The following is a 14,467-nucleotide window of genomic DNA, read 5'->3' on the forward strand; positions in this document are numbered from 1 at the left end:
CAAAATGTGGCAGGGTAACTTACTAGCTTGCAAGAAGGTAAGATTTCAGACCATTATGGTTCTGGACGGTTTTGGAAATAAGGACAGGATGCTGACAGAACCATCCATGACTTTCCAGAAGAGAGAGGATAAAGGCCACCAAGGGCAGAGTTCTAGGAAATGGGAAGACACCCGGGGAGGGGATCTGAACGTGGTCCTAGTGGGAGGTGGGGAGAAGGTGAGAATACAGATCCCTACTACTCTACCGATTAATGAATAGGAGTTGGACTAATGTTTAGAAACTGAGCAGTGAGAAGTGGAATTGAAATCACCCACCCAAATGGTGTTTGTTCATTCTCCTCCGGGCTGGCAGAGGAAAGGATGTGGCAAGACAATGTGGCAACAAGCCCTGTCTCCAGGTGAAAGGCAAGGTGGCTGTGACTGCTGAGCCAAGGAATCCCCAAAACTAAAATAGATTATGTAAGTAACGATGGCCTTGCTGCCAATATGGAGTTTTAGTTGCACCAAAAATATGAGAAGTTCCTTTGAACTACAAGGGAATGACCAAAAGTGAACACAAAGCTTTGATTTGTGGTACAGACAGCTTCTCTCTCCCTCCACGCTCCCATCTCTGTCCCACTCTACCTCCACCCCCAAACTCTTCTGCTTTACAGAAAAAAATGATAAAGGATGGAGTTGAGGTCTCTCTGACGCCCAAAAAGAACTGAAGGCCATAATACCCCTATTGGGCTGCCTATACCCCTATGAGGAACTGCAGAGACGGACTCAAAGTTTTAAGGTTCTTTTACATGTAGGAACCCATGTCATCACCAACCTACCTGGTCCCATGAGAGGAGGGAACATCCAGATTCAATTAATAGGGTTTGGGCAGGATTTACACACAGATGGGAAGAAAAATCAGTATCATGTAAGAGTAGGGCTCTTTGGGCGAGTTCAATGTCCTATTGTTGCTGCCTCTACAATCCAACACATAATAAGAATTGGTGTGTTATATGCTTGTACTTGCCCACCCTGTAAGTGCCAGAGGGGATTCTCCCAATCAGGAAGGGCTGCATGTAGAAAAATGCTAGTGCCTTTGGGACCCTACAACCCTAATGGCCGTTTCTATGTACAAGTCTCTGTAACTTATGATTTTACTGCTTAGACCCTCTGACAAAGGGAGGCAGACAGTCTCCCCCTGGAAGTCCCCCTGTGGGTTCTAAACTCTTCGCCTCCCTGACACAACTCTCTGGCATATACTCCTTCTCTAAGGTAATTGTTAGCATGTTACTGGCCTCTTGTGGAAACTGAATGCCTGAGTCATTCATGGAGACCTCACGATCCCCAGCCTGATGTTCCTGCTTTGGTTTTCTAATCTACTACTCCCCCTTGATTTACTCTAAATGGTAGTTTTAAAAATGGGTCACATGTGCCCAAGCTTTCAAACCTCCAGACTTATCTTACAAAAACAGCACTGATCATTCACTTTACCAACTCTGTCTGCCAAATAAAGGACCCAAAAGCATGAAGTATCAACTGTCAATGTTAGGTGAGGCTCCCCTTCTCTCCCCAAATCAAATTATTTGGAATCCTGAGCAATCACTGCAAAACAAGACAGGTAAGAGTTTAATCCAGTACAACAGCAGCTGATAAAAGCAGGTTTTTCTTTTACTTCCAATCAACCTAGAGCCTGACAGGGGGTGCTTTTGAAAGCGGTTTCCTGCATGGTTTGTCCCCTCAGTCATCGTCCACAGAACTCTGAGAAGCTGCAGGAATATGCAGGCGCAGACTCAAGGCCTGGCTTCATTTCCAGCATCGCGGAAAGGGACTATATGTCATGGGGCAAAGCCCTGTGCTTGGCTATGCCACCTGGACAGAGCCCAGGGAGAGTGACCTCCTGGGAGTACCCACGTGGGTCCTATATTCCTACTTGGGGACGGGTCAACTCCATGACTAACCATGTGGAGAGAGTCAACTCAAAATGTGTCTTTGAGAAGGCATCTGGCTTTGTCTTAGCCCCAGGAGCATCTCAATTTTACATGAAATAGTAACAAGACCTCTGGGGAAAATTTATCACCTACTCTACCACCAGAAGCAAAGTTACAGCCTCTACAGAGCCTACATCCAGTAAATCATCAAATCTTATGGAGTTAACACCACTGCTCCACTCTCAACACTCAAATACTGAGCACTATCAATTCTTTCCTGGACTTTGGCAACAGCCTCTTAACTTGCCTACCTGTACTCAATCTTACTTCACCTTCAATCCATTCTCCAGAAGCTGTCAGAACAGGCTGAGTATTTCACTCTCTCCCCCTTAAAATCCTATAATGGTTTCCCCATAGCCTTCAGTCCAAACTGACCTAAACTTGTTAACATGACTCACGCAGCCAGCCTTACAGTTTACCTATTATGTACCTCTTACCCACCCCTCCTTTACATCATACAAAACCAGATCCATTTCTAAAATGTACCTGACCTCTCTTATCTCCAAGCTTCTGCTTCTCCTTCATCTTATGCCCATGCGTTCTTCCTTTAGCCTGACTGACTACTGGTCCACTTTGCAGGTTTTAATTCAGATAGCATTACAACATGGGCTTTTAAGACTCATAAGACGAGGTACCTATGGAACAAATAGCACTGAATTCACATTGTCTATTTTTCTCTATCTTCTACTCTAAGGAGGGACCACTAATATTTATCCACTGTTAATATAACCCTGCTTAGGTGCTCATTAAGTATTCAGGTGATTAGGGACTCCTGGGTGGCTCAAGTCAGTTAAGCGTGGAACTTCAGCTCAGGTCATGATCTCACGGTCCATGGGTTCGAGCCCCGTGTCAGGTTCTGTGCTAACAACTCAGAGCCTGGAGACTGCTTCAGATTCTGTGTCTCCCTCTCTCTGCCCCTCCCGTGCTTGCACGTGAGTGCATGCGCATGCTCTCTCTCAAAAATAAATAAACATTAAAAATTTTTAAAAATGGGGGTGCCTGGGTGGCTCAGTCGGTTGAGCGTCCGACTTCGGCTCAGGTCATGATCTCACGGGTCGTGAGTTCGAGCCCCGCGTTGGGCTCTGTGCTGACGGCTCAGAGCCTGGAGCCTGTTTAGGATTCTGTGTCTCCCTCTCTCTCTGCCCCTCCCCTGCTCATGCTCTGTCTCTCTCTGTCTCAAAATAAATAAAACATTTAAAAAAAAAAATTTTTTTTTAATGTATTCGGGTGATTAATAACAATCCTATACCAAGTACTGTGCTAGCGGTCAAAAAAAATACATTATCAAAAACAGGTTTTTAAATCACCATTCAGCTTAAAAATACATTATTTTAATAAAATTATATTCTGCCCTCCCTATCACATTGCACTGAAATTAAATTAAGAATGTCATATGAGGGGCGCCTGGGTGGCTCAATTAGTTGAGCGTCTAACTCTTGGTTTCGGATCAGATCATGATCTCAGGGATCCAGTCCCACGTTGGGCTCTGTGCTGAGAATGGAGTCTGCTTAAGATTCACTTTCTCTCCCCCTGCCCCTCCTCTTCCCCACTCACATTCTCCCTTAAAAAAAAAAAAAAAAAAAAAAAAAAAAAAAATCACTTCAAGACCTATTAAATCACAGATTTCATCTAAATTAGTGCCTTCAAATTCTCTATTCCTCTCACACACAGAGAAATGACATAAATAATTGCCAAATAATTATATCTAGGAATATATAACTCTTTTCATAGCAAGTGTGTCCTAAAATTGACCAAATTAGCATTCAATGTGAAGTGAATTATCTAAGAACATGCCAATTTTTGATTGGAAGAAGTATTATTCTAAGCACAGTGAAGAGTATCTTTGTCAGTCTAAACTTAACACAATACCAGACAAAATGTACCAACTAGAATATATCAAGTAGAGATTACTTGCATGGCAGAAAATAACTGCACAGGATTAAAAACTTCAGTGTTGCATACAATAGTACACTGAACAGCATCTCTTCAAAATAAATAGCTACAAAAATGTATCTTTGCATTAGGTCTTCACTTAAACAAAATCACGCAACATCTTTGAAAAAAGCCATTCTCACCCATGGTACCACAATCAGGACGTGGGATGTGTCACAAGAAATGTGTATATTTAAAGAACCAACGTTCTAAGAATGACTTCCTTGTTGAAAAGTTTTACAAATGTCACTCATTTGCATTCCAATATATTTACATGAGTGGGAAACGAGTGAACCTACAGCTAGTTAACAGGAAATCATAATCCTGTACATGCTCACAAGACAGCAGAGAAGAAGTGAACATTTTCCATCCTGTGTGTCAGCTGAAAAAGCCTTTAGATTGGCTGTTTTAAGTATGCCTTCTAAGTATGTAATATAAAATACAGGACCTCAAATTAGTACTTCGAAACCAAATTTTAGTAAAGACTATAAATCATAGAGGCCTGGGTTTATGCCAGCCTTCCTCACCCTACTTGGGAGCATACTTGGACAAGATACCTAAGCTCTCTGAGCCTGACATTCCTAGTGTTAATTAGGAATTAACTAGGAATTAACGTATACCATGCAGTTTTCATAAAACTACCTTAACGTATATAAAAAACTTGGCATACAATAAGCGTTCACTATTACAGCATAATAATTAAAGAGCCAAGACCAACTTCTATCAGTAAGTAGCTGTGTCACTTTAGTGTAACCTCAGCTTCCTAGTCTGTGACATGGGAATACGAATAACCCTAACAGGGTTGTTGTAAAGACTGAATGTCTTAGAACTCGACCTGGCAAGTAGTAAACGCTATGTGTTAGTTACTACTAACATTATCATTATCACTGAAACATTACATAACCACTGTCACAGTACTTAAGATACCTTCCATTTCTGCCACCTGAAAAAATAGCTCTTGAAAAATTAACTTAATTTTAGGAAACTGATCATAATATAAGCTTACACACCCAAGAGTTTTTATGCTGATTTTAAGTGCACAAAATGTTATCTGAATTCATTGCTCATGAATACTGACAAGACACATGAGTCAAATAACCATTCTAAATGAACAATCCACTCAATGGACTAAAAGCATAACACAAAATATATGTGTACTGTACTTTTTTCCCAAAGATCCCAAAGCAGTTTAAGTAATCAAATATAGCAATCCTCGAAATACTTGAGAAAACTGCAGCTGAGACCAATCAACATTTTCCCCAAACTTTTTGCCACATAATTACAAAATGATGTTATAATCAAAAACTCTTTGACCTTGCCATTCTTTCAATTATTCAAAACACTGGAATATCTACTGAGCATCAGTCTAAATTCTGACACAGTGATAGAAAAGGATGAGATGAAAAATAGTGGGAATGCCACTAACAACATAACTAAATATTTCCAAATATTTTAATTTTGTTTTCCTTAAATAGTGAAAGAGCAAATTATAGGCTCTATAAGTTGAGTGCGTCAATACTTAATAATTTAAGTAACCTCATTCAAGTGACAGTCCAGTCAGTATTTTCACTAAGGAAACCAGGAGTAAGACGATAGAAGCTTCCCTCTGTACTCCCCAATTACTTACTATGGTAAATGACCATTCCAAATATGAGTTAAATAATCCCAAGAGTGACACTATGTAACATATTTTTAACCCATATTTGGGGAAAGCTCAGAAAAATGGGACACCGTAAGTTTGATTTTGTTAAATATCACCTGTAATCTATATAAACTATATTTGCTTAATCTTAGAATCTGCAATTATATTTTTGCCAGGGCAACTAGAATGAATTTACTAATCATGTCTCCCTTGGCTGAACCAGTTTCTTAGGAGAGAAAAATCTAGCCTCTCCTCAATTATCAAACGATCTAGAATTCATACTATAAAGCCAACATCTTATGAAGCAAGAGTTTCCTCTGGAGCAGCTACATAACTGTTAAAAGTTTTAAGGAATTGAAAAAAAAAAAAAAAGTTATCTAACAAAATTGCTCTGCCAAAGAAATGCAATCCTAACTATGAGTTAAGAAATCTTACTGCTAGGGGCGCCTGGGTGGCTCAGTCGGTTAGGCATCCAACTTCAGGTCAGGTCATGATCTCGCAGTCCTGGAGTTCGAGCCCCGTGTCGGGGCTCTGTGCTGACAGCTCAGCTCGGAGCTCGGAGCCTGGAGCCTGCTTCGGATTCTGTGTCTCCCTTGCTCTCTGCCCCTCCCCCACTCATGCTGTGTCTCTATCAAAACTGAATAAACATTAAAAAAAAATTAAAAAAAAAAAAGAAATCTTACTGCTGGAGTGGTTATCCAAAACCTAAAAGAGAACAAACAGCCAAGTGCCTTTTTAATACCTAGCTCCCCAGAAAGGCTGTTAGAAAATGGTGATGTCAACATTGATAGCAACTGTATCATACTGATATGCAGACAGGTATACCTCAGACCTAAAAACCTTCCTTTGACTTCATTATTATGGACTATGACGGTCCCATGAAAAAATGGCCGGAGGGGGGGGGGGCCTCTCATTTCATTTTATGAATGCTGATCAAGCAGTGTTACCCAACTACAACACTTCACAAAGGGGCTATCAAATAAGCCCCAATTATCAAGGTGTTCTAGACAGGAAATCTCGGTTTCTGTTATTAAATACAATTAAAGAATTAAAAGGATCAGTGTGTTTTTCTTGAGGTACATTTGTCTAAAGTGATTTGCATGAAGTCCCCAAAGACCCAAGTGATTGAAATTCCTTTAGCTATATAAAACACTCCTCTGGAATGTCTGTCAGCCAAATTGCAAGACTGTAAGAACACAAAATTGACTGATACACATTTTCCACATAAAGATTAAGTTGGAAAGGGATGGCAAACTCAATAAATTTGCAGGAAGGGGGTTAAAAAGTGTAAACAAATTCCAAAAATCTTTGTCTTATCCAGAACAGCACTTTGTGGTACTGCAAGAATTCAGACATTTCATCAGTATTCCGCACACCAGGGGACACTCGATAACTACTGCTGACAAATTAGACGAGAAAAAGTCTCACCAACAAACGGTATTAACAGGTAAGGCTGCAAATCAGGCAAGAAACCGATCGAGGAGGAACGTGGAGGTGTAGAAAGAGTAACAATCTTCTGCCAAATTTTACATTCAGGGAAAATTAATGCATCATAGATACCCCTCCATGGGGAAAAAAAAAAGATATTTGGTACGGCCAAGAATAGCCAGGAGTTATACACACACACACACACACACACACACACAGCAACTGCCACTTCCACTACAGTTTGACAGTCACAGATTTGGGTAATTATAGCAGAAATTGTGTGTTTTGGAAACACACTAAGACCACACCCTAGGACCGAGAATTTGGACTTTAAATGCTGGGAATTTAAGAGGTCAACGCGGTGTACAAGTTGTACGGTCTGGCCGCACAGGTGGAAGGGTGGAAAGGGGCAATAAAGACACCAACTTCCACGCGGGTGACCAGGACCGCTGGCTGTCGCGGCGAGGCGTGGCGGAATCCGAGGGAAAAGGGGGTGTGGATCTGTGGGCGAGTCCGGGGAGAAAGGGAGGGAGGTAAGGTGGCCTCGAGGACGACAGGGAGCTGGGAGCCGGGGGTGGGGGGCGAGCGCCGAGGCGGGAGGGGAAGAGCCAGGGAGCCGAGAATCACGCACAGCAGCCGGCTCCAGGGGGGTGGGAGGGCGCGCCGAGCAGGCGCGTGGAGGTGCGGGTGGGAGGAAGGGGCGGAAGAAAGGAGGTCCGAATGAATGAGCGCCGGCGGGGCCCGGGCCGCGGGGGAAGGGGCCGGGGCGCCGCGGGCCGGCGGGCGGGGGGCGCCCGCAGAGGTGCAGCCGCAGCGCCGGGGGTGGGCGCCGGGGCGGGCCCACGGCGCCGGGGGCCGAGGAAGCCCCGCGCCGGCGCGGCCCCCACCGCGCCCGCCTCTCCGCCAAAATGGGGTCGAGGGGCAGGCAAGCGAGGGGCGTGAGGGGAGACGGAAAACGGCAAAAATAAATCACTCACTCTCCGCTCGAGCCTCCTGGCTCTCTCAGCCCCGCTCCTCCGCCCTCCTTGAGCCGCGGCGGCGGCCCCTCAGCGGCGCTAGAGGGAGCCCCGGGCCCGGAGCGGGGCAGCGGCGGCGGCCGGACCGGGAGCCCCTCCGCACCTGCCCCTGTGGCGGAGCCGCGACGAGCCAGGCGGCGGCGACGGCGGCGGCAGCAGCAACAGCAGCAGCAGCAGCGGCGGCTCCGAACGGGGAGGGCAAGTGACCCGGATGTACAGGGTAACGGCGAGGAGGGGGAGGGGGGAATGCCAGGAAGTGAGGGCGCCGCGGACCTGTCCGGCCGTGCGCATGCGTCGCGCGCCCGCCCCGCAAGGTAAATCCTCGGCCTTCCTTCCCCGCCCCTCTTCCCCCCGCCCCTCCTGAAGGGGGCGTGGCGAGGCCGGAGACAGGTGGTCCTGCGCCGGAGGAAGGAGAGGAAGGGGGCGCGGCCACCGCCTCCGCGCCCCCCGCCCTCCTTAAAGGAGCAGCTTCGTCGCGCAGAGAGGCATCTGGGTGGGTCAGAGTCTTGCAATCTTCTCATCTTACACTGGGAAAACTGAGGTTCAGAAGTGGGGGTAAGCTGCTTCAGGTCAGCTAACTCGGAAACACCAGGAACTGGAACTCGGAACTCGCCGATCAGGACTCTTTGTGCTGAACTCAGCGAAGCTGCCACATCCCACCAACCCCCCACGCCTGAAATGGCTGGGCTGGCGAGCAAGCCTTTCCCCCGCTCCAGGTACTGAACCTCACTCCCGCTCCCCGGCAAAGCAGAAGCGCGGGCCGACTCCCCAGAGCCTAGAGGTGCACCGTTATCGCCTACGATGGTATCGTGGAGACGCCCTGGGGAGATGTTAAATGATCAGTCTGAGGACAGAAATCAGGCGCCACTTGAGACTTGTACCTTGCCATGCATGGCTCTAAGAGATAAATGAGATGTTACAGAGTTACGCTCTGGGCAAAAATGTCCAGGGCGGGGGGCAGAGAATTTGGATGTGGCCCAGGGCACAGCATCTTATTTCCAGAATCTCTCTTCACCCTGGAACATAAATGCTCCCTCTTTACATATAAAAACAGAACATTCCATCCAGCTAGTTCATCCTAATCCTGCTATGACACAGATTTTTTTCATTAACACTAAAGTGTAAATGATTACAATGTTACCTTTACCTGGAATAGTTTCAGTTTGATCAGATAATTACCATGGAAGTAAATGGTTCGAAATATTTGGGGGTCAAGGCCCCTACTGAAAATCCCACAAAAGTAGGGGCTTTTCTCCCCCAGAAAAATGCACATATGCACACAAATTTGCATACAATTTCAGGAGATTTATGGACCCAGGAAGCCTACCTATGAAAACCTGACTATGAACTCTTGTTCTGGTCAAATAGGTAAAATCCCAGGAACTATCCAGGCCTTACCAGATGTGGTAGCCAAGAAAGCACTCCTTGCCCCAAATACAGAAGGGAAACCCTTCCCTTATTTAGTCTTTTATCTTCCTCTTGAATTACCTGGAGACTCCATGGTGTTAGCCATACTATATAGAAATGTGTTAAGAGTCATGGAGAGATTAGATGGCTTTTAAAAAAAAAATTTTTTTTTTAGTGTTTATTTTTGAGACAGAGACAGAGAAAGAGCACGAGCAGGGGAGGGGCAGAGAGAGAGGGAGACACAGAATCTGAAGCAGGTTACAGGCTCTGAGCTGTCAGCACAGAGCCCGTCGTGGGGCTCAAACTCGTGAACCGCAAGATCATGACCTGAGCGAAGCTGGACGCTTAACCGACTGAGCCACCCAGGCACCCCGAGAGATGGCTTTTTGAAGGCATACACTAAAGGCAAGGGTCATAGGCCTCAGACTTTTACCCTAATTTTCATACTTTAGGAAAATTTAGGAGTTCTATATTATATTATAATCTCTATCAATCTCAGTTAAACTAAGGGAGCCAATATTTTTGCAAACATTGATGCTAACAGAACCGTCTTCACAATCCAAGAACTTTGGTCCATTTTTCTTACACGCTGATACACAGTCTTAAATAATTCTGGTCCACAGAAATCCACTGTCCTCAATTTGTGCCAGAGGAAGAAAGTTCATATACCTGCCCAGTCCCTTAAATATGAGCTCTGAGTAACCATACATCTCTACCTCAATATCCCAACAAAAGCAGAAATCTCTTCCATAGTATCAACCCCATCCAGTTTAGCTCAAATATCTCCCATTATGGGGACCTCCTTATTGCAACGGTCAGCCTCTTCTCATCGCGAGGAACCTCCCCTTTTACACTGAGCAGAAATCTGATACCCGACAATTTTCATCCATTGGTCCTAATTTTATCCCTGGAGAGCAACACAGACATGAGACCAGCCTGGGGGAGCTTACAGTCCAGCAAAGAAACGTCCGTTGTTGAACGATAACCATAAAATGAGATGAATCCTGTGAGGAGGGTAGAGCACCCCCTTCAGAGATATCCCCATGTGGGATATCCTGAAAGAGGAACAGAAGACAAGACCTTCAGAGAAGTGCTGAACTTATCCTTCCCCAATCCTTTCTTTGTCACCCTGCGTGAATGTAATCCCATTTCAGCTGAGGTCAAAGCTTTCAAAGTTTTATGTTGAAAAAAACAAGCAGAAGGATGCAAAAAAAAAAAAAAAAAAAAAAAAAAGGTTTACATAAGAACCCCAGGCTCTCGATGATTTAATCACTGTGGCTTATTAGCATTTTTTTTTTCTTTTAGTCCTTCCAATGTGCCAGGCACTGTATTAAGCACTTTGCTTGCTTTTCCTCCTTTGCTTTTTACAACCACCCTATATGGTACTATTTTGACATCCACCTTATAAATGAGGAAACCAAGACTCAGTAGGAGATCCAGGATTCAAACCCAATCTGTCAACTCCACCGTGGGTTTCTGCATTTCTATAAACTTGACTCTGCTTTTGTAAATTTCAGAAGTTCCTGATCTCTTCTTTAAATGTTGTTTCCTTTGAAAACTTTATTACTAAATCAACTTTAAAACATTAAGGGGCACCTGGGTGGCTCAGTCGGTTAATCGTCCGACTTCAGCTCAGGTCATGATCTCACAGTTTGAGAGTTCGAGCCCCGCATCAGGCTCTGTGCAGCAGAGCCTCCCCCACTCACACTCTCTCTCTTTCAAAAATAAATAAATAAACATTAAAAAAAATTTTAAACACTATAAACAAATTGTTTCACTTAATCATTGATTCATTCCATCAATACACAATTTTGCCACCCTACTGCATCCTAGGCACCATGCTGAGGGTCTAGATTGGAGGTCAACAGATGTGTGGTACCTGCCCTGGCAGGGCTCACAATTTCATGAGAGAGAGAGCTGTAACCTCAGAATTACAACACAGCATCATTCGTTGTCATCTAGGAGAGTGGAAGAACCAACAATCCCTGGGACAGTTGTGAAGGCTTCAGACAGGATGCACTTGGTCTTGAAGAGACTGGGGGAGGGGACGAGCGAAAAAGGCACATGGGCAGAGAGGAAGGGGAGTTTATGACATGCTGGAGGTAAGGTTGGGCGAGTGTGACTGTGCAGGACCTCCTCAAACAACATGCTAAGAAGTCTGAACTTGCCTCCTGAAGGCAATAACAAGTAAACAAGAAACTTCTCAGCAAGGGGAGACATGATCAGATGCGTTTTATATCAAGGTCACTCTGACGACAGTGTCCAAAGCGGACGATGGTGGGAAGGAGAATTGAGGTCCGCAGACCGCTGAAGCTTTTGTACAGTCCAGCTGACAGATAATTAGCGCCTGGTTTAGGAAGCTAGCAATGGAGAGGGAGAAGGGGCACCAGAATTAGGATACTCCTGTCGAATCTCCAGGAGTTTGTGACTAGCTGAATCTGGGCAAAGTAGCAGCAGGAGCTGTGGAACCTGACCCTGAGGTTCCTAGCTTAGCAGACCCATCAGAAGGTGACACCATCCAATCCCGATACCTTTACACAGTTTTCATTCCTGTCCTCTCCCAACCTTTATTCACGTCAATGCACACTGCTTCCATTACTATCTTCAAATACGTGCAACTATTTCCCAATGCGATTTCATATTTCTACAGTCACATTTATCATTTTAATGGCAGCAGAATATTGCATCACGTTGAAATAGCTCAATTTCCTTCGGTTGCTAAAGGTTCACACCCTGCATGCCTGGTTTACCCTGGACTCATTCGGTTCTGAGCATTTTGCAAGAGATGAGTTGAGTGAGGAAAGAGAGCCTTTAGGTGAAGGGTGTCGGCAAAGTGTGCCCTCAAGAGTCAGCCAAGCTGCAACTCTCACGGGAGAGTACTGAGAGAATGTACTGCATTGGAGAAGATGCAGAGCTGTGGCATCAGCCTACCATGTATTCACTCACCCAACAATGCTTTCTTGTGAAGCAGAGGACAATACAACAGAACTGAAGCCACCTGGCCGAGCCAGGGTCTGAATCCTGTTCTACAGCTTATACAAGTTCTCCAACCTCTCAGAGCTTCAGTCTCCCCTCAAGTTTGTGGTGATGATTAACCTGGATAAAATTTACAAAATGCTTGGGACACAACTAAGCATACATTAAATTCGATAATAATTTTCAGTCTTGGTTCCCTCCATATGCTTTCTTGACTTCCATCATTTTCAGAGTTTCTGAACAAACCCACCAGGCAACAATGCATGTATTAGAGTTCAGAGCCTGAATCTGCCAGGGTGAACCAGGACCACTCACATGACCTCTCTAACCTTTCATTTCCCATCTGTGAAATGGGCATAAGAACACCCATCACAGGAATGTTGCAAAGCTCTCATAAGTACTGTCAGTATAGGAATATATGTTCAAAGCCCCAAAGCACAATGTCATTAATGCCTATTACTGCTGTTATAGACATTGCTGTATCCTTGGTTTCTTCCCATTAAAAAAAATGACTTCCACCTAAGTTCCTTGGACTGCAGTTCTGGGTTAAAGGATCTGAATATCGCTATGGTTCTTGATTTGCGTTGCTTGGATTGCCCTTAGGACTCTTGATGGTGCTACCATAGTTAATTCAAATATGACATATTAGTCCTCAACCTAACATTCAGGGACTTCTATCAACGGCTTCCCTCCTCCTCTTGGTGGAAACAATGAACACTGAATCCTTGAGGAAAGAGGCACCCTCCCAGACATTTCCAGGACGGCCAGAGGTTCGAAGGCTAAGGACTAGGACTCCAGTGTCCGGCCTGATGGCTGAGCATGCAGTGGGCGAGTTTCCTGAATGCAGAAGAGGACACAGGAATGAGGCCTGGGCATCCCCAGACAGCACTCGAAGCCTCTCCGCCATGAAAGATGGCATCAGAGCTGCTACTCAAAAGAAACAAAGTACAAAGCCAACAGCTCAAACCTAACACATTCCTGTTGTTTAGCAAAACATTAGCCAATCTCTCAGGAGCCATAAAGTTGTCCTTAAGGCCGTATTTCCTCAGAGTTCCAAGGCTCTATGAACCTCCATCACATTCCCAAATGTAACATTTCTCACAGGTGGGCAGTTCCACGGGGTGACCTACAGGAAGGCGGTAGGCTCTCGCAGCCTTTCATCGCTGGTCCTTCCCTGCGCCTCAGATGTGCCTTCTAGCCTCTTCAAGTGCCTGTTTCTTGGCCTTCAGGTTCAAGGGTCACCTCCTCAAAGGGGTCCTCCCGGTCACACCTCCCTCACCTCCCTTCAGTCATTCCTATATGCCACCGGCATTTTTTTTTTTCCTTCACGGTAATCTGTATAACCTGTAATTATTTTTATTTTTTTAGCTTAAAAGTGTTTTTAAAAAGCCTCCCATGGGGCGCCTGGGTGGCGCAGTCGGTTAAGGGTCCGACTTCAGCCAGGTCACGATCTCGCGGTCCGTGAGTTCGAGCCCCACGTCAGGCTCTGGGCCGATGGCTCGGAGCCTGGAGCCTGTTTCCGATTCTGTGTCTCCCTCTCTCTCTGCCCCTCCCCCGTTCATGCTCTGTCTCTCTCTGTCCCAAAAATAAATAAAAAACGTTGAAAAAAAAAATTTAAAAAAAAAAAAAAAAGCCTCCCATAGGGCGCCTGGGTGGCTCAGTCGGTTAAGCATCCGACTCTTGATGTCGGCTCAGATCACCCATCTCACGATTTATGGGTTCGAGCCCCACATCGGGCCCTGAGCTGATGGCGTGGATCCTGCTTGGGATTCTATCTCACCCTCTCTCTACCCTTCCCCCACTTGCTCTCTGTCTCTCTCTAAATAAATAAAGTTCAAACAAAAAAAAAAAAAGAAAAAGAAAAGCCTCCCACTAAAACATCAGCTCTGTGAAGGCAGAGGTCGGAGCTATTCCGCTCCAACACCTATCACTGTGCCCACCCAGCTCCTAGGAGACCCTCAATAAATGTGTGGAATGATTGGGTAAAAAAGGGCGGTTCCCAGCCCCGGACATCCTTCTTTCACCCTAAACTCTATGAAGAACAATGTTGACTGCAGACAAAAAATTGAAAACCCAGATGAGCAAAAGGAAGAAAATAT

At 45.2% G+C, this 14,467-nt stretch overlaps 1 protein-coding gene and 1 non-coding gene across 16 annotated transcripts in view; both read right to left on the reverse strand.

The window, feature by feature from the left end:
• The window catches only part of CYRIB (CYFIP related Rac1 interactor B), a 148,948-nt gene that overhangs the window by 71,667 nt on the left and 62,814 nt on the right, over positions 1-14,467 (reverse strand). For 3 of the 15 annotated variants that reach the window (XM_058699075.1, XM_058699080.1, XM_058699077.1), the window contains exon 1: positions 7,947-8,083. The exons of 11 other annotated variants lie outside the window; for them this stretch is intronic. Coding sequence is in view for 1 of the 4 variants with exons in the window: in XM_058699081.1 (XP_058555064.1) it covers positions 819-843 (25 nt within the window). In the remaining 3 variants the exon portion in view is untranslated. Of the gene's footprint in view, positions 1-818; positions 859-7,946; positions 8,084-14,467 lie in introns of those variants that run through there. One more of the 15 variants, XM_058699081.1, reaches the window with a different exon arrangement.
• Positions 1,691-1,895, reverse strand: LOC131495161 (small nucleolar RNA SNORA73 family). The gene has a single exon (XR_009253801.1). It is a non-coding gene; the product is annotated as a small nucleolar RNA SNORA73 family (small nucleolar RNA).

This window comes from Neofelis nebulosa, chromosome 14 (assembly GCF_028018385.1).
Source record: "Neofelis nebulosa isolate mNeoNeb1 chromosome 14, mNeoNeb1.pri, whole genome shotgun sequence".
In the NCBI taxonomy this organism is placed as follows: Eukaryota; Metazoa; Chordata; class Mammalia; order Carnivora; family Felidae; genus Neofelis; species Neofelis nebulosa.